The sequence below is a fragment of the Gymnodraco acuticeps genome, unplaced genomic scaffold (assembly GCF_902827175.1).
Source record: "Gymnodraco acuticeps unplaced genomic scaffold, fGymAcu1.1, whole genome shotgun sequence".
Taxonomy (NCBI): domain Eukaryota; kingdom Metazoa; phylum Chordata; class Actinopteri; order Perciformes; family Bathydraconidae; genus Gymnodraco; species Gymnodraco acuticeps.
Genome location: NW_022990701.1, coordinates 963,266 through 982,714, shown reverse-complemented (window position 1 = coordinate 982,714; position 19,449 = coordinate 963,266). Strand labels below are relative to the sequence as shown.

Genomic DNA, 19,449 nt, shown 5'->3' with positions numbered 1-19,449 from the left:
TTCTGGGGGTGAGGTTGGGGATTTTTCTCAGCATTGTGGTGAGATTTATTCGAAGAGGCTGCATTTTTTCCTGATTTCCTTCTTTGTTCTCTGTAAGTAGTTCCAGGTCCCCCCTCACTCACACACACACTCACTCATCTGTGTGTGTGTGTGTGTGTGTGTGTGTACACGTGCACAAGGCTCTGTGATTTTGCACATGGGTGTGTGTGTGTGTGTGTGTGTGTGTGTGTGTGTGTGTGTGTGTGTGTGTGTGTGTGTGTGTGTGTGTGTGTGTGTGTGTGTGTGTGTGTGTGTGTGTGTGGAGCATATGTGTGAATGTGTGCGCGAGGGTGAGGCGGGGACTTGATGTGACACCTGCTGTTGGGATGAATAGGGTCAGTGGCAGGGCCCTTCAGCAGGCAGCAGCTGCTTGTTCTCACTGCAAGCCCGACTCTCAGCGCTCCAAAGCCTCCAGGACTACAACTGAAGCCCCAACACACACACAGTGCCCCCTACCATCATCTGCTATCATTACAGTTATTATCTCCAAGTATTGCAATTCCTCGTCTCCCAGGGACACAATCCTAATCGTTCAGATGGAAGCGTGAAATTGACCTGAGGAAAACATCAAAAACCAACTTCAATTTCCATTCTTGCGCTCTCTGAATGCAGGAAGAGGTTTCCAGACAGCTGCTGACAGACAGAGATTCTTGGTATTTGGTTGGTCTGACCTGTCTATGCTCTCTTGCTGTGTGGTAGTCTGCCCTGCGTGTGACTTAGTGGGTCTGAAAACATTCCAAAACAGAGGAAGAGGGAAGAAGATAAACAGCAAGGTATGAAAACATCAGTCTGCATTTTAGCAGGGTTTCAAATACCTCTAAACGTATGACACATGAGTCATGTTTTCTGATACACTTTTAATTGGAATTCATGAAGAAATGCTTCATAAAAATCCCTTAAAGACACATCATATGGTAGACATAGGAATAAAAGTAAATATCATTTTAAAAGTATTTAGTTTCACTAACTCTCTTCAGAATACTCTGAATGCAGCCCAAATATAGCTTCCCTTATCTATCCACAAGAGGTCAGTATTTTATTAACAAATTGTGATGAAGTCTCACAAATCTGATTTTATTTCAAGAAAAGAAACTTAATGGAATATGTAATAAATTAGAGATGAATCATGAGCAAAATGTGCAAAAAAAATGTTCAGCACTTTGTTTGACAGAGTAGGCCACACAGGCAATAACAGAGCTGGTGTTTCTGTGACACTGGTGACGCCAGCACAAAGAAAACCCTCCTGTCATCAGTCCATTTGGGTTTAAGAGCACACAGGCAAAGTACAGAGTGTGGTCCATGTTGTGCTACATTTGTTAAATGAAGGGTTCCTTCAACAGACGTCAAACAGGCAACTAATGGAGCTGGGGGTAGTCCAGGTTATCGCCTAGTTAAACAGGAGGAGAAATAACAGACGAGAAAAGGTTTCCAGTTGTGCTGAAAATGACCAACATAACTTACAATGACTTTGTTCTGAGTGGTAACCCGTGTTTTAACCTTAACTCTCTGAAGTTACCCTCTGATGTTGAATTTCCTCTTTCGTTTGAGCGTTATATATTTTAGAAGTATAGCTCTATGATGAAGGTAGTTTGGGCTTGGTTCTTTTGGAGAGTTTGTAGTTGAAGTACATGGCAGCCTTGGGCTGTGGGGCTCTCCTGGGCCAGCAGGTGCGTCCGTTGCCGGAGTATCCCTCCGAACACTGACAGGTGTAGGAACCATCTGTGTTGACACACTGAGCAAGGTGGCTGCACTGGTGAGACCCGGTTAAACATTCATCCTTATCTGTGGAGCGAAGGAGAAAGGAGATTTGTTTTAAATGAGGAATGCTTGTTAGATATTAAATCATTTCTTATCAGAGCGAGGCTGCTTCACAGCTAAGTCATAGTGGATCATCATGGAGGGAGCAAAAGGGTTTCGAGAAGTGTCTGTTTTCAAACCTGCTCGAGAGATAATTTTGCAATGCTCATCACATGGATGAAAACAAAAACAGCACGTGGGAGAGCCCACAGCTGAGTGGGTGAGCTATGAGTGCTTATCAAATAAACATGGTCTCTGGATCCTCTGCTGCCAAAGCACATCTTCCAATGATCCCTCTCTCTGCCAATTAACACAGATGAGAACATGTGGAGCTGTGCTGTGATCCATTTAGTCATTGACAGGATTGGACATGGAACAGATCTCAATGTGGCCTACACTGTGTACTGGTGGTCAAAAGCGCATAACACATTGTTTTAATACTTTCTTCTGGTGGGGTCTATTGTTGCATGATATCCCCTTTACTCTCTTCCCACATTTCCTGTTCATCTTTGCTGTCAGACTATGTGAACATGTTGAAATATAACCTCACAAATACTTTAAAGGGGCCATCTAAAGCTCATTCTCAGGTTCATACTAATATTTTGGGTTTCTACTTGAACACGTTTACATGCTCTTGTGTTAAAAAAACATATTATTTTCTTAATGTTGTTGGTCTGATTATAAACACACTGTCTTTTTAAGCCAACTTCATGAATAAGCTCAATTTGCTCTTATTTCTCATCATTTCCGGGGCAGTTTCTGAATACTCTTAGTTATTCTTTAAGTGTTTTAATACTTTTCCAGTACCTGGATCTGCTTTATAATCAAAAAAGACACTCTTGAAAATATGTGAAGGAGGCTGTGGCTCAGTGGAGAGTGTGCTGGACTTCAATCAGGGGATAGCAAGTTTGAGTCCCACTGCAGTCAGCATGTCGTTGTGTCCCTGAGACACTTCAACCCAAATAGCTCCTGTGGGGATTGCCCACAGTATCGAGTATGTAAGTCGCTTTGGATAAAAGCGTCTAACAAATGGCATGTAATGTAATGTGACTCAAGCACATCATTACTTTCACTACTATTTTATGGGATTACATTAAAAACATGTGACCATCTGGTTAGCAACAATAAGGAAACTACTAGATATTGCTTAAAAACTACAATATTCATTATTAGCATTAACTTTGTTTGCTAACAAATAAAGACCACACCTCGACATTGCACAGAGCCCTGGAGCGTCCCCATCACAAAGCCATCCTGGCACACGCAGACGAAGCTGCCGAAGGTGTTCTTGCAGGTCTGTCGTGCTCGACACACGTGAGCATCTCGCAGACACTCATCGACATCTGCAACACAAACACATGTCAAACACCAGCAACGCATTTGGAACATTTCATTGCACAACAGGCCACATTTTTGGCGTTGTAGTCCACTGCTTGAATGTTTCTTGTCTTTGCTCAAAACAATAATTACCTTCAAAAAGACACGAAAGGCTCAAATCAGTACCTTGACCTTGCAACCACCTCTTTGCACTGAAGCTTTGAAAGGGGCTCTGATGTTTAAAAACAAGGAATGACCCAAATACACACATGTTTCACTTCAGGTGTGCAGAAGGAAGTCTTTTAAGGTGTCTTCTGGAAGGTTGTACAATTATGACACACAAAAAAATGTTTTTCTTATTTCCTAGAGTCAAATCTATCTTATTTAATGTTTTTTGTAGACTTAATTTAGCAGGATAGTCTATTTACTTCCTATATGGGAAGGTGCAGAAATGATAACAGTTTATAGACATACAATTGACAGAAAATGCCTAGGTTTAATTTATAATCTGGCAAGTGAGTGTATCATACTTTTTCCATCCTTACCTCATGTAATCATTATTTTAAGTTTGAGAATAAATGTCAGACACCATACTGTAAATACAAACCTTACTACTCCATGTATAGTACATATACTTGTCAAACACTACTTCAAACACATTTGTGCATCAGTGACACCAAAGCTATGATTTCCCTCTGTTTGAACATTGAATTTTTCCCACCAAAAACTCTCCCACAGTGTGAACAAGCCTTAACAGCCGTGAGAGGCTGCTGAAGGCTTGCTTCATTACAGGACAGGAGGTGTCTGTTGCTGAGGACTGAAGTCATAAAGCATTGGGACACTGAGGAGAGAGTCCAGGGTATGTTTTTCTACATCAGGTAATTAAAGGCTTTTACCATTGGGTAAACAGACCCAGTTGAGAGGCGCTAATGGTAAGTTCGCAGCAGGTAGTAAACATAATGTGCATTGGAAGCCGTGTGCATCACCTGCACTAGACGTAAATCCAAATAGAAATGATCTGGCAAGGCAAGGCGATACGTCAACATATGTGTTGCTGCAGTGTGTGACTGTATGAACACAGGAACTTTCCAAGGGGAGCGGGAACCATTCAGGAACCCAGGAACTTAAAGCTGAATTGGGTAAATTAAGCTATTTAAAAAAATAAAAGTGTTATATTTGGGGGCGGTTTTGGCGCAGTGGTTAGAGCGTTGGTCATCAGATCAAGGGGCGTTGGTGAACTCCAGTTTGAATCCCGCCTCGGCTGCCACTGCGTCAGGCCATTGTGCAAGACACTTTACCCGCATTTGCTCCTGTGGGTACATACATACATGTCTAATATGTGTAATGTGTACTTGTAAAGCACTTTGAGCACCTGTAAAAGCGCTCTAATAAAAAAATGTAATGCATTATTATTATTATTATATTTGTGGAAAAAATGTTTTACATTCCGACGATAATAAATAAATTGTATGTGGACGAGCTGCCTGCCTGCCGATGCACTTTGCCCTGTGTCATTGCCCATCACTGGAGTCCACAACAAAGTGCTATAGCTGTGAGTAACATTCATTTAGAATCGGGTCCATCTCATCATGTAAGTCCAATATTTGCTCTCCTTTTAGCTCTGTTTTGTCACCACTCCACAATCCTGACTATTTAGCTGCTAAATGTGCTGCCTACGATATTTTACCAGCATTTAACTAAGATTTTCAGTCTGGGCGATAGTGTACATTAATTATTTAAAGATTATCGCTTGAAAACAGGGAAATAGGTTTAATAACAGTGGTGAGAAACAACCAACATAGTAAGGTTTATGGATGAAAACAAAACAATAAGCTGAAAGATGCTAAATACCGCCTCGAGCTAAGGGGTTATAATTCTCCGTAGGTTTTTCCCTTCAAGCTGAAATTGATGTACACAGATACACTATTAGTAAGAGCTTGAAACAGCCAGACACGATGTGAGACTGAATAATGAGGCCGGTTTGAAGGAACCAAAGTGAATTGAAACAGCAGTTCAGGCTTACTATCATGCTAACATGATACTGAAAACATTAAACAAGTGAGGTGTAGTGATAAGCTAGGGGGCTTTCTGAAGGAGTATTACCTTCACAGGTCTTGTTGTCAGCGGCCAGGTGGAGGCCGGGGGGACACAGGCAGCGCACCGCTCCCCCTCCCTCCATCTGGCAACCAAACTGGCAACGCAGGGAGAAACAGGCAGCCTCTCCTGGAAGACAGACAGGGAAACACTGGCTGAGGATCGGTCACAGAAAAAGGCAAGTGGATCACAGCTTACACACACACACACACACACACACACACACACACACACACACACACACACACACACACACACACACACACACACAAACACATGAAATGAACACTTAACACTACTTAAAAACAAGAATCTGTATCTCACATAAATCAATTATTTACATTTGGTGCCTTTTAAATCCCTATCACCACCTACATTTGTTATGATATCACTTTCTACAATATAAACCGTGAATTTCTGTCATAAACATTTATGTTAGCCTAAAAAGGTGTGTAAACGGAGTACCAACTCTTCAGATACATTAACCTCCTATTATGGTATAAAGATGGCACACAGGTTTTTGTGTAAAACTGATCAGAAATATGACCTGACAGTTTAGACATTTTATCATTTGGGCTTTTAGATTACGTTTTAAATGATCTTTTGAACAGGAAAATGACTCACTGGTGCAGGTGTATCCATCTGCGCTGAGTGTGTACCCAGGGTCACAGTAACAGCGATAGCTACCGTGTGTATTCATGCAGCGCTGGGAACACGGCCTCTCCAGGAAACCGCACTCATTCACATCTGGAGTCAATATGAAACATTATTCGAGCAGCAGATAGAAACCCTTGCGGTAAACGATGCATGAGAATGGGTTAAGAAATTAGAAACATAAGACTGACAATGATTTTTTGTGTTATAGTCTACCTTCATCACACTGAGGCCCTTTATATCCTGTGGAGCATAAACACTTGTCTGGTCTCACACACTTTCCATTTACACAGGACTTCTTGCACACAGCTGTGGAGGAGAACAGACACAACATAAACCATGCTTACATCAATGCTGTACATCAGGGCTATTCAATTGGCGGCCCGTGGGCCAAATCCGGCCCCGGGGTGATATTTACTGGCCCTTTGAGTATAATGTTAAAAAGTAATCTACTTTTTAAATTTGGGCCAGAGTGCCTTTATTCCAGAGAGGGTGTTACATTGAGAGATAGAGGGGAAGTCATTGCTTGAAAACTTCGGCGGGCTCGGGTTTCGAACCCACCTACTGTAGTGACAAACTGTCATTTATTGCATCTTTGTATGAATGATTAGATAATTTCACCTAAATTAAATCGAATTAAATTATGTTGATGGTTAAATTAGCTTCACATGTAGGCCTACTGAGTTCTGAACTTGCCATTTAAATCTATAAAGGCCTTGGGGCTATGTTGTTTGATTTAATTAAACACAATATATGCACTCCACTATGCTGTTGTAGTATTTACTGTATCTGAAGCTCTAAATATGATTGCTAATATTTCAAGTCATCTTTTTCCCGGCCCCTTGCTTTGGATCATTTTCATCAACCGGACCCCGTTCCAAACTAATTGAATAGCCCTGCTGTACGCGGTGTAGGATAAGATCCATCATTAAAGTAAAAGTATACAATGTGTAAATTAGAGGAGCATTCATTTATTTCACTTGTAAGTAAGAGAAAAAGTTGTAAACACAACATTTAAATGTGTCATGTTTTAAATTTGATGTGGTGATATTGTTAGAAAGCAGTTTCCTATTAATACATTAGGCAGATATGGAGCAACATCAGCATTTACTGTCATTCATGTTTCATGACACCTGGCCATGTAACTCTACCTACTCTGGCTGTTGAAGATATTTTGTAACTACTTTTCACAAGGTCATGTTATTTCTATGTTGTTTTTTACAAGCTCATGGATCATCCTCATCCACAAATAAAACTAGTTACTTAAAGGTGGGGTAGGTAAGTTTGAGAAACCGGCTCGAGATACACTTTTTGTTATATTCCATGGAATGCTCTTAACATCCAGATAGCAATGAATATCTTAAGTGCTTTGACAAAAAAATCCATAACAAAATGTCATCTGTGGAAGCCGTAGTACTGCAAAAAGCACGACCAATCATATTAGCCGGCCCGGCTAAAATAACTGGATGGCCTACCTGCCTGTCAGCCTTTCTGTGCACAAACTTATCTCGTGCCCTCATTGGTCATGTGCGCGTTCGTGTGTGTTGGAGGAGGGGCTCTGTAAGGAAGTGGCAGATTTTTTCCGGTTGTGTATTTTCAAATTCTAACGCACTCGAGCTGGGTTGCGTTCCGATAATCCAAAAATCAGCTTCTAAATTCTAACCCTATCTCCTATTCCTTGACCTCTGAGTGAAACGTCACGGGGTTAAGGGATAGTGGATAGGAGAATTCAAAAGGATTTAGGAGAAGAGACCGCGGTACTTTAGAGAATCCGAATGCACTTTCACTATCCGACGTGTTTATGATGCGCCAGCGGACGTCATGAATGTGCGTCTGCTGCTGTGGGGGAAACTATGGAAACTACAGTTTTCTATACAGCGGACTACAACATGGATGTTCAATAAGAACGAGGGACTACTGTAAACTCATCTAGAGACTCTGCACCGTGCTCTGATGCTGTTGTTTTATGCTTTATGAACGTGGACAACAGAGAAACATATTCTTCATGACCAAAGTTGGAATTGAAATAAAAAAGGAAAGTGAAACTTATGATCGTCACCCTCTCCCTCCGGTCCACATTAATACAAATGATCCCAATACGTATGATTGTATGAACTATGAACATATCTTAAAATCAATACAAATGTATTTATTATAAACGTTAGTCCTTAACATCTATCACTGTGTATATCACCATTCAAACATCTTTTAAAAGTTGAACAAACTCCACACAGCTCAGTAAAGACTGAAATGTTGACTTTATTTGATCATTTCAGTAAAAACTAACGTTCATATTTCTCTTTTTGATTATAATACTGATGAACGTTCAGAAAAAAGCACTTTGGCAACTTACCACATACGTTTTAAAATGCTTAAGCACCGTAACTTTCATGATATCATTTCTCGGTCATAATCGGTTGTTTCCGTGAACGGCCGAGTGACGGCAAATGCTGCGGCTGCAATGCATTGTGGGGCAGCATTTTCTCCTCTCCTTTCGGTTAGGGAGGTCCAGTGGTTCCTAAGCTAAAGGAGGTTATAAAGGAAGTTTGAAACCTCCTTTCCTTTCATTTGGAGAATTGGAACGGCACTTATCATGGCTGCCAGTGACGTACTTCCGGGTCATTTCACTTGGTTAGGAAGGTTCCTAAGCTAAATGGACTATTGGAATGGGCCCCTGGTTTCTCTGAAATTACCTACCCCACCTTTAAAGGTAGGTATAGTTTCAGAAACCGGCTCGAGTGCACTAAAATTTGAAAGTACACAGCCGAAAAGAATCCGCCCCTTTTACATTACATTGCATTTAGCTGACGCTTTTATCCAAAGCGACTTACAATAAGTACATTCGACCAGGAAGACACAACCTTGAAGAAAACAGAATCATATAAGTACATCAGGTTTCATAGAGCCAAACATTTCAAGTGCTACTCAACTGGCTATAGATAAGCCAGTCCTTTATTAGTATATAAGTGCTCTGTTAGCAGTTCTTTGTTAGTAATTCTATCGCTCGAGGTGGAGTCGAAAGAGATGAGTTTTCAGTCTGCGCCGGAAGATGTGCAGGCTTTCTGCTGTCCTGATGTCAATGGGGAGCTCATTCCACCATTTTGGAGCCAGGATAGCAAACCCACGTGTTTTTGCGGATGGGAACTTGGGTCCCCCTCGCAGCGAGGGTGCAGCGAGTCGTTTGGCTGATGCAGAGCGTAGTGCACGCGCTGGGGTGTACAGTTGAACCATGTCCTGGATGTAGGAAGGGCCAGATCCATTCGCAGCATGGTATGCAAGTACCAGTGTCTTGAAGTGGATTCTAGCAGTTACCGGAAGCCAGTGAAGGGAGCGGAGGAGCGGACTTCCTTACAGAGCACCTCCTCCAACACACATGAACGCCCAATTACGGCAATTAGCCACTTTCACACCGCAGGACTTGCCGTACTTTAGTGCCGGCACTAAAGTACCACGGCACTGAATCCGCCAGGGGGCTAGTGCCAATCGCATTCACACCGCAGTACTTTCCCTGAGGCAAGATTACGCTGACGTCACTTTGTCTTCTTCTTCTCTGGGTTTACTGGCAGGCCGCAAAACCACTTCACGGCGAGTACAAAAAAAAACGAGAGAAGAAGAACTACACGGGGGAGGGGGTATAAAGCCCACCCGCTGTATGAGGCGTTTGTTTACTTTCCGACCTCAGACATGATGGAGTTCATAAGGGTAATTTACAAATAAAATACCCCATTATAACAATGGACTTTATCTTTATGTATTTATTATATATTACCCCCTCAGGCTGATTTTGGAAAAGGACATTAACCCTTGTTTGGTGTTTTTCCCTTATTTATCTAAAACAAATGACATGATAAATTACTTGTGTTTATGTGTGTAAGACTTGTGTTTCTGCCCCTGCCATTGCTGCACAAGGTTGCGACATTGTAGATACATTCAACCACCGACACCTGTCTGCTCTCACATTCTTCTATTCTGCAAATTTGGGGTGGGACACAATAAATAAAGCTTCGCCAGTTTGTTTGTTTTATTGCACAGTCAAGACATAACAATAACGGCATCACGCTGTTCCAGGTGTGTCGTATGCATGTAAATTGAAGTTAAATAAAAGTGTGAAATGTAAAATAAAGTGTAAGTAGGCCTAGTTTCAAAACAATGTAACAGTGGCAATATATATAGCAGCAGACACACCGTAGTGCAAGTTAGGTGTCAGTATTAAAAAACAGTGGCAATATATATATATAATAACAATAGAAAATCGTTACCACTCTTATTATTGTGGTCTTTAATTTTTTGATAGTCCTGCCTGAGTTTCTTTATTTTTACCCGGCATCCGTGTGCACTGTGCACGATTCCCAGCTCAAGTAGCTTTTGCGAACATCGCTCAAAACATTTGGAGTTGGGAACTGCTTTCTGTAGAAGCTGCTGCATCCCGTCCTCGGAGTAAATTGCCAGAAGCGCCGACACTTCCTCATCATTCCACCGCTCCGGTGTTGTAGTACGTGTGGTCATAACTGCTTTAAAGTACAAAAAACTACTCGCTCAGGTGTGGATGTGGTTTTGTAGCGAGGAAAAAAATGGCTGCTTAACGAAAAAAATTCAGAGTCTAACGGGGCGTGGTTTGCAATTCGCCCAGCCAATAGAAATAGAATATAAATTGGCACTCTTTTATCACCAGGTTCGTACCACCTCTCTATCAGGGACTGAAAATGGCCAAAGAGTTCCCGGCACTGAGTAGTCCCGGCGGTGTGAACGTGACATTATTGGTACTAACGGAACTAAAGAACCAAAGTACCAGGGAAAGTCCTGCGGTGTGAATGCGGCTATTGAGGGCACGAGATACATTTGTGCGTGCACGAGATGGAAGGCTGACAGACAGGCCGTCAATCCGTTTAGCCGGGCCAGCTAAACGGCCCGGCTTTTACAGTAGCTTTTTACAGTATTACGGCTTCCACAGATGATATTTTTGTATGGATTTTTTGTCAAAGCACTTAAGATATTCATTGCTATTGGGATGTTAAGAGCATTCCATGGAATATAACAAAAAGTGTATCTCGAGCCGGTTTCTCAAACGAACCTATCCCACCTTTAAATAACACACATTTAATAGAATAAAGACACTAAAGTACGGTGGCCCTGAAGTGCAAGACACCACAGCATTTCAGAAAACACAACAGCATTTCACAAAACACAACAGCATTTCACAAACACAACAGCATTTCACAAAACGCCACAGCATTTCAGAAAACACAACAGCATTTCAGAAAACACAACAGCATTTCACAAAACACTACAGCATTTCACAAAACGCTGCAGCATTTCACAAAATGCCGCAGCATTTCACAAAACACCACAGCATTTCAGAAAACACCACAACATTTCACATTGGACGGAAAGGGTATTCCTTAGGGAGAACACTTCTTGTTTGTGATTGGACAGAGCCAGCCATGGCTGCCAGCCGTGGTGTTTTGTGAAATGCTGTAGTGTTTTGTGAAATGCTGTGGTGTTTTGTGAAATGCTGTAGTGTTTTGTGAAATGCTGTGGTGTTTTGTGAAATGCTGTAGTGTTTTGTGAAATGCTGTAGTGTTTTCTGAAATGCTGTGGTGTCTTGCACTTCAGGGCCACCGTACTAAAGCCTTCTGAAATATGGCAAATGAGTAATGTAGCAAACCTCAAAAAGCACCTCAAAACTGTGTGCAAGTGAAACATGTGGGTACATTTACAACTTTTCTTTCCACAACTGAGGATACACTTTTTAAGTAGAAACAGGTAAAATATGAGAAAAATGTAAAAAGAACTCCATGACACTATTTTCTAGTTTTTCTTTTTCTCAGAGATGCCGCACTGATAACCTGTGAACTTTGGGTAATATGTCATTGTACTTGTGCTGTCACTGCTGTGATTGGTTGTTTTTTCTGCCAGTCAAGAAATGACGCTTCGTGATTGGCCCAACACATCAGCCGTTAGCTATTAGCACACACTCAGAGCTCACAGCTCCTCATATCTGTTCAGAAACTGGACAAAAGTTAAACATATACAAAACACAGACTGTCTATGTCATGGCGAATACAGTCGCTGCTTTATTTATGTCTGTATGACGTTGTTGTGAGTGTGGACGGAGCAGCTACAGGTTAGTTTAGCCTGATCGATCCGATTCCGATAGGATTTGCATGGAGATACGGCCCGCCCCCTCTCCAACGTCTTGTTTGAATGACAGGAGTAAACACAGAATTAATGCTTTATTCATTCATGGTTTTTAAGGGGCTTATCTCCATGTAAATACTATGGTAGACCACCCAATATTCACATCGCTCTAATCGCTCGAGTTTCACCGAGGCTGTCAGCTGTCTTTGCTCCTGTCATTCAAACAAGACGCGCTGGAGAGGGGGCGGCGCGTATCTCCATGTAAATTATATGGGAGATACCAACTACAACAAAATGAACATATTTGACCGTAATTTAATTGTAATACACGTTTCAAAGTGATGCCGAAGCAACTACATACTGATAACGGTTAGTAAAAACCATGAATTAACGCTTTAACAAGTCTGCAAACAAGACGCCAGACAAAAAGCTTTTAAAATGCGTGTTTTCTGAATGGAATCGGATCCATCAGGCTAAACTAACCTGTTGCTGCTCCGTCCACACTCACAACAACGTCATACAGACATAAATAAAGCAGCGACTGTATTCACCATGACACAGACAGTCTGTGGTTTGTACATGTTTAACTTTTGTTCAGTTTCTGGACAGATATGAGGAGCTGTGAGCTCTGAGTGTGTGCTAACGGCTGATGTGTTGGGACATATTTCGCTGTCGGGTGTTGACCAATCACGAAGCGTCATTTCTTGACTGGCAGCAAAAACAACCAATCACAGCAGTGCTTCTCTGGCTGGCTCTGTCCAATCACAAACAAGAAGTGTTCTCCCTAAAGGAATACCCTTTCCGTCCAATGTGAAATGCTGTGGTGTTTTCTGAAATGATGTTGTGTTTTCTGAAATGCTGTGGCGTTTTCTGAAATACTTCGGCGTTTTCTGAAAATGCTGTAGTGTTTTGTGAAATGCTGTAGCGTTTTCTGAAATGCTGTAGTGTTTTGTGAAATGCTGTAGCGTTTTGTGAAATGCTGTGGTGTTTTGTGAAATGCTGTAGTGTTTTCTGAAATGCTGTAGTGTTTTCTGAAATGCTGTGGTGTCTTGCACTTCAGGGCCACCGTACTAAAGCCTTCTGAAATATGGCAAATGAGTAATGTAGCAAACCTCAAAAAGCACCTCAAAACTGTGTGTAAGTGAAACATGTGGGTACATTTACAACTTTTCTTTCCACAACTGAGGATACACTTTTTAAGTAGAAACAGGTAAAATATGAGAAAAATGTAAAAAGAACTCCATGACACTATTTTCTAGTTTTTCTTTTTCTCAGAGATGCCGCACTGATAACCTGTGAACTTTGGGTAATATGTCATTGTACTTGTGCTGTCACTGAATTGCAGAATGACTTACGCTCACAAATGCCGTTAACATTCCTCCATCCCAAACAACAGGAAGTAGTCTGACCATAGCTGCAGAGTCCTGGCAGCGCTCGACCCCCAGTGTGCTCCAGCGCATCCTCCCCTGACCTGTGGAGGCTGGGACAAAAGGTTATCAGATCATTAAGCATCGTCAAGCCTTCAGGGCTTCAGTTTCAGCACAGCACCCACACAGACTGATGCCCTGAAAGAAGGTGAACACTTCAGGATTAGAAAAGCACAGAGGGAGGCTATTCGTCTGCCCCCACTTTAGAAAGATAGAGTCAACTTTATTGTCCCCTGGTGGAAATCTGCATTGGGCACAGTGCTAACAGCTGTTGCTGTACACACAAAAGCATCACAAAAACAACCTGAAAACATCTTAAAATATTTGATATTTGACTTGACAACACAGATAAAAATAAGAAGTGCTTACTTATTTAACACAGATCTATTGCACTATGCATGTGAGTATGCAGACAAACTAATACACTTTGAATAAATGTAGTTGAAGACAGCAGCCTTTAATTATACTGCAAACAATTTGGAAACTGCTGACAGTATCGGACAGCAAATGATATGATAGGGAATACAATTGGACGACTTAAAGACATTTTAAGACTATTGGTATGTTTATAATATAAATTAAAAAATGAGTGAGAATGAGTTACACCGTTCACAAAGGTTTAAACTAACTGTCTTACTTACATTGACCCTCATGCCTCATGCCAGAAAGAAAGAGTATCATAGGTGAAAGATCAACAAATAATCCCCCAAAGGAAGAACGAGTAAAGATACACAAGAAATACTAAATAACGAAATAAAAAATCAAGAGCGGTAGAAAAGCGGTTTATTGCAAGATATGCAAAACATAACATAGCAGTGTCATGTCAACAATAATCAAATCCAGACACAAACCGTTTTAATAAATAGAAAGACACAAATGTAAAGGTAACTAAAACAAGTTTAAAATGTCACTCATTTACAATCTTCTTTTTCCAATAAATATCTCAACCGTTTTGTAGTTTTCCTTTTCCTTTGAACAGATTGACTGCAGCTGTATATTATGAAACACCTTCCTCATTCCCAAGCATTCACCAGAAAAAGAACTTTCATGCACTAATAATTTCTCCCTCATTAAAATCTGCTGTCATAAACAAAAGCGCAATAAACTACATGGCCACTAAACGAGCTTCACTCATAGCCGCTGTTAAATCTCCTCACACCCTAAGAGGCTTTTAAATGGTTAGACACAGGCCAAGTAGGTTCATTTCATATGCTCACTCACACTGTACTGGAAGAGCCCCCCCCACAATCAGTGTGAAAGAGACAAAGACCCCTTCTTTTTTGAAGAAGTTGACTAAATTGCACAGATTCTTGCTGTCTTAAGAGTCGAGCATCTGACTGCTCTTAGGGAAATGATGCTTTAAAGTTAAATAACTATTTACAAGAACAACAAATTAGATAACAAAATCAAATCTTACCTGTTATGATGACGAGCCACAGAGAGCCCAATAAAATGCAGCATCACCACAAAGACCCTCCGGCTTATTTCCATCATTTTCTTCCACCACAGTTTCTATACAGACCATTTAAGTTCATGTTGGCTACATCTATCCTCGGAAACCCTCTCCAACGTGTGATGTGTGTTTGTTTGAAAGGCAATTGTAGAGGTTTCCTCCGTGCCAAAGGGCGTTTAAGTGTGTGTGTGTGAGTGTTTGTTCAAGGAGTGGAGGGGGGGTCACACGGTGTAATTCTAGGGTCCAGTGTGACAGCTCACCTGTGTGCAGAGGGGGGGACAGATGAAGACAGCAATGGAGAAAAACAAGAAGAGGATCACAGAGGATAATTGAGATTCAGGAATGCAAAGAACTGAAAAGTACATTTGTTGACAAAACTCTATCCATTCAATATTCATTTGTTTTGGGATGTACCACACGTCTTCATTATCAGATCCACAGGTATCATAATCCTGAGTACTTTTAAGACTTCTTTCATTCCGTACACTTGGCTTTTAAGTCATCAGTCATGAGTGTGAAATAATTCATTGAGTGATAATAAGTTAACTTCCCCTTGAACCAACAGGGACAATAAGTCTTAAAGGTGTTAGGGAAAGCAACAATTCTTAGAATCTGCATTTCTCTTCAGTCTTCTTTGATTGTAGATAAACGTACAGTATGACATTATAAAATGAAATAACAGAGATGAAGAATACATGTTTTCCGATAGCTGGGACTACCATCTAAGTCTAACAGCCGCAGCCTCAGAGCCTTTGAAGCTTTAACTATTACCAGCACTGATCAGAGTGCAATCAGTTGTATTAAGCTCAAAGGCGGAGTACATGTCTGAATGCCTGGTGGTCTGCAAAATCACACACACACACACACACACACACACACACACACACACACACACACACACACACACACACCACACACACACACACACAGCTTGACTTAACACTACATCTGTCTGATGAATGAACATCAGCTGTTGAATACTTATAAAGTCACGTGTTAACCAGCCCCCCCGAGGGCCCACACCAAACTGATTATGCCTATCTGCACCAGGCCAACATTATCCTGCTCCTTCAGTCAGTTTACAGCAAACCAGACTTTTCTGTTTTCAATTGACACCTCAATTTGTCTGACCTCTAAACAACAAATAGCACATATTTGGCAGGTTCCTCCAATCCCATTCAGCTAATTATGAGATTAATGTGGGTCGTTGGCCCCGGGGGGGGGGGCCACCTCCGCAAAGGAGACCACGGCGTAGAAACGATTTAACTGCAAACCACAACGTTTTTATATTCAACCCATAATACTTGTAGAGGAATGAGATTGTATGAGGTGCTGAATTGCAGGAAAGAAGGTGTGGTTAAGGGTGACTGAAAATTGTAAATTGGTGTGTATAAAAGTTTTGTCTCAATTCGTTTTTAATCTCTTTCTCGACAGCCCTCCACCCAGCCCTCCATCTTGGAGTTTTTTTTGTCAAATGTGTCACCACCACACATCAGCAAGTGAGGTGGAAAGAAACCATAAAATGGCTCTGCACGGTCTGTCTTGAATTAGTGCCAAACCTCACTCCGTATCTGTCATAAACGATACAATTAAACTTAATCCTGCTGCCAAAAAGGAAGGGAAATGGAGAAAAAAAAGAAAGTGGCCGTCAACAGTAAAACAGAATGATAAACGGTGTCGGTGCTAGCGCAGTGTGTGGCAAGTGCAGGGGCTGATCTGAGAGCTGTGCTGCGAAACCTCCATCTGCCAGCATGGACTCGGTGGAAGCGGATCAAGATTTCAAGTGCGTCTGCGCCAGATCTGCAGATCCTCCTCCTCCTCCTCCTCCTCCTCCTCCTCCTCCTCCTCCTCCTCCTCCTCCTCCTCCTCCTTTGACCACATTAGAGGTGTAACACATTGGTGGTCTTTGATTCCTCAACTTGAAAAGGGAAGCCGCACAAATAGATCAGATGTCATTAATGTAAAGCCTCTTCCCCACCCCCACCTGCTCAAAAGATATAACATATCCGTCATAAATGATGAGGTTGGAGTGAGTCCCCTGGATTCCCGGAACAATGTAGGTGGTCAATCACACAGGCCATACAGGCAGCCCTTCTGCTCTTATTAAAATGTACTTTTTCTTATGTAATAGTGACATGTGGGGGGATTTCATGACAATTCAGATGCATGTTCTCCCGCCCACAGAGATGAAAAGACCACCAGTGCACTGGAAAGTAAAATTAAACTTAATTCAATAATAGCTGACAATCATTTTGGATTTAGTAACTGCCAATAATGGCTTCATTTGGTCTGAATTGTCAAAGGTCTGCTTGAGGTTGTACAAGTGCATTTTTGCTCTTTTGGTGTTCTACTTTTTTCTGTCAAATGTCAAACTTGGTTTTACTTGCCAAGAAATAGATGTGGAAATGAATGACATGATTTAGAAAAAAAGAGATGAATATGACTATGTATATATTACACCTTCCGTATTTTAATCATCTTATCTTCTTGTAAACAAACCCTACTTGATATTATTCATAGATAAAAAGGACATTTGCAAGAACTTTCTAATGATATAGTGATCTGTAATTTTGGACTTTGGCAATCCCACTGGTATCAAAATAAAAACAAAAAATGTATGTGATTTGAAAGCTGCATTTAGCATTATTATATTGACATTGAACCGGTTTATATGGCTGCTAGTGCACACCACATAAAAACACAGCTTTCGGTCACTGGACTTAAAAAAGCAAGATCATGCAAAACTGTGGGCAGCTACTTTCTCTTATTTACCTCACAGTAATAAATATACGCCATTCTGTTACTCACGGTATGCATGACATACACACCACTCTGTATTCATGCATTCATATGCATAGTTTCATGTGCACATGGCAAAGTGTAAGTACATCTGGTTCTGATAAAAACACATGTTTACAGTATGAATGTATTTATGAGTGTAAATCGAAAGCAGATTTTGGCCTTTACGTGTTTATACATGCATGTTTTCTTCTCTATTTCCCCAAGCAAAAAACATTATACACATTTAACGTTCTATTTAAGACCCCCAAAATCAATCAACGTATAAATAACCAGACGTATAAACTGTAGTATATTGAATAATATGTGACAACTTGTTTTAATATAAAAAAATTAAGCCTATTGTACAAAACAGTAAGTTATTATTGAATGAAATTACTCTAAATCTCATAAAAGGGGTGTATCATGTTTGTTTTTTTGTTGTATTTTCTCAGATTTTTGTGCAGAGAGCATCATCACAGAATTACCATAGTTGATTTTGGTTAATGCTTTTTCCAGGTGACCCCCAGGATGATGGACAGTCTGGGGTCAGAGTTCGGAGAGGGTATGCAAAGGAGTCACCCAGGTGTGAGGGGTTAAAGGTGAAAGGACAGGGCTGAGGGCAGCAGACGGGACACCTGCGAGGGCTTGATGAGGACAGCAGGGACGGCCTTGGCAGCAGTTACAGATTTGGGGAGAGAAACAGGGAGGAAGTCTCACCGCATCCATCACCGTGATCACCTGGGTGCAGGCGCGGCACTTTGTAATCCTCTCGCACCCTGATCCTGTGATCTGTCCTCCTTTCATGTTTCATGTGCGGGAACAATATGTACATTAACACATTAACTCTGCCTGACTGAAGACAGGCATCTCAAGAATTTAAGTTGTAATCTCTAGCATCAAGTCTTGTTTGAATCATCTCCATTTTCAATTTTTAAATCATGCTTATGCCACTGTGATTCCATCATAACACTGTTTCAAGGAACTCCTGGAATCCAGAAAGTGATATTGAGTTACATAACAAGTGATTTGTCTCACTCATAACAGGAAACTAGAGATAACCCATGTAGAATCAAGTAGCCCATATACATTTTATTAAGTCTCCTATAGCAAGGTCAAAACAATAAATGTATCCAACAAACCAGTGCAAGACTTGCTGCTTTCAGAAATCCACAAATATAAGGATTTTCACTGATTTATATGATTGTAAAGTGTATGTGTTTTGGTTTGGCGAGTGGCATTTTTTAGTATTTCTGAAATTCTTAAGGCATAGTGATTTATAGATGATTGTCGTATAGAAAGACAGAACAAACATCACATTAAAATGAATCCGTAGCCTTGCCATCACAGTTTAAAACACAACATCGGAGCCTGCTAATATTACTACATTGATTGACAGATCTTCTATGACGCAGCGTTAAAACTAAATTAATGTTTTTTGATGAGTAAAAGAGGCATGCGTTCCACAAATATATGACCTTTAATGCCTTCTTTTCTTATTTCCCTTCCTCGTTCTTCCTATCTGTTTGTGTAACAACAACCCCTTCCCCTCTGCCATGCCTTTTAGGCTAAAGCTAAACTGGAAGTACAAAGTGTTCACAGAGGCAGTGCAGCCATTAGACACAGAGCTTTGGAGAGATTAGGATGCACACAGTACACCAGCAGCAACACAGGCAGCCTCTGAACCAAGCGAGGATTAGAGCTTTGGCATTGGAAAGGCAGCGCCACAGAAAAAACACCAGAACATCGCCA

General features: G+C 41.1%; 1 protein-coding gene across 2 annotated transcripts; it reads right to left on the bottom strand.

The window, feature by feature from the left end:
* Positions 1-925: 925 nt before the first annotated feature.
* Positions 926-15,072, bottom strand: LOC117556208 (nephronectin). Of its 2 annotated transcripts, XM_034231499.1 has the most exons (7): positions 14,884-15,071; positions 13,395-13,519; positions 6,118-6,210; positions 5,872-5,994; positions 5,257-5,376; positions 3,045-3,179; positions 926-1,821 (listed from the first exon to the last, which is right to left on the bottom strand). In XM_034231499.1, exons 1-7 carry the CDS (start codon positions 14,958-14,960, stop codon positions 1,613-1,615), a joined length of 882 nt encoding a protein of 293 aa, XP_034087390.1. In that variant the 5' UTR covers positions 14,961-15,071; the 3' UTR covers positions 926-1,612. The 2 variants fall into 2 exon arrangements, with proteins under 2 accessions (XP_034087390.1, XP_034087391.1); XM_034231500.1 differs by lacking the exon at positions 6,118-6,210 and having other exon boundaries at positions 14,884-15,072.
* Positions 15,073-19,449: the final 4,377 nt, after the last annotated feature.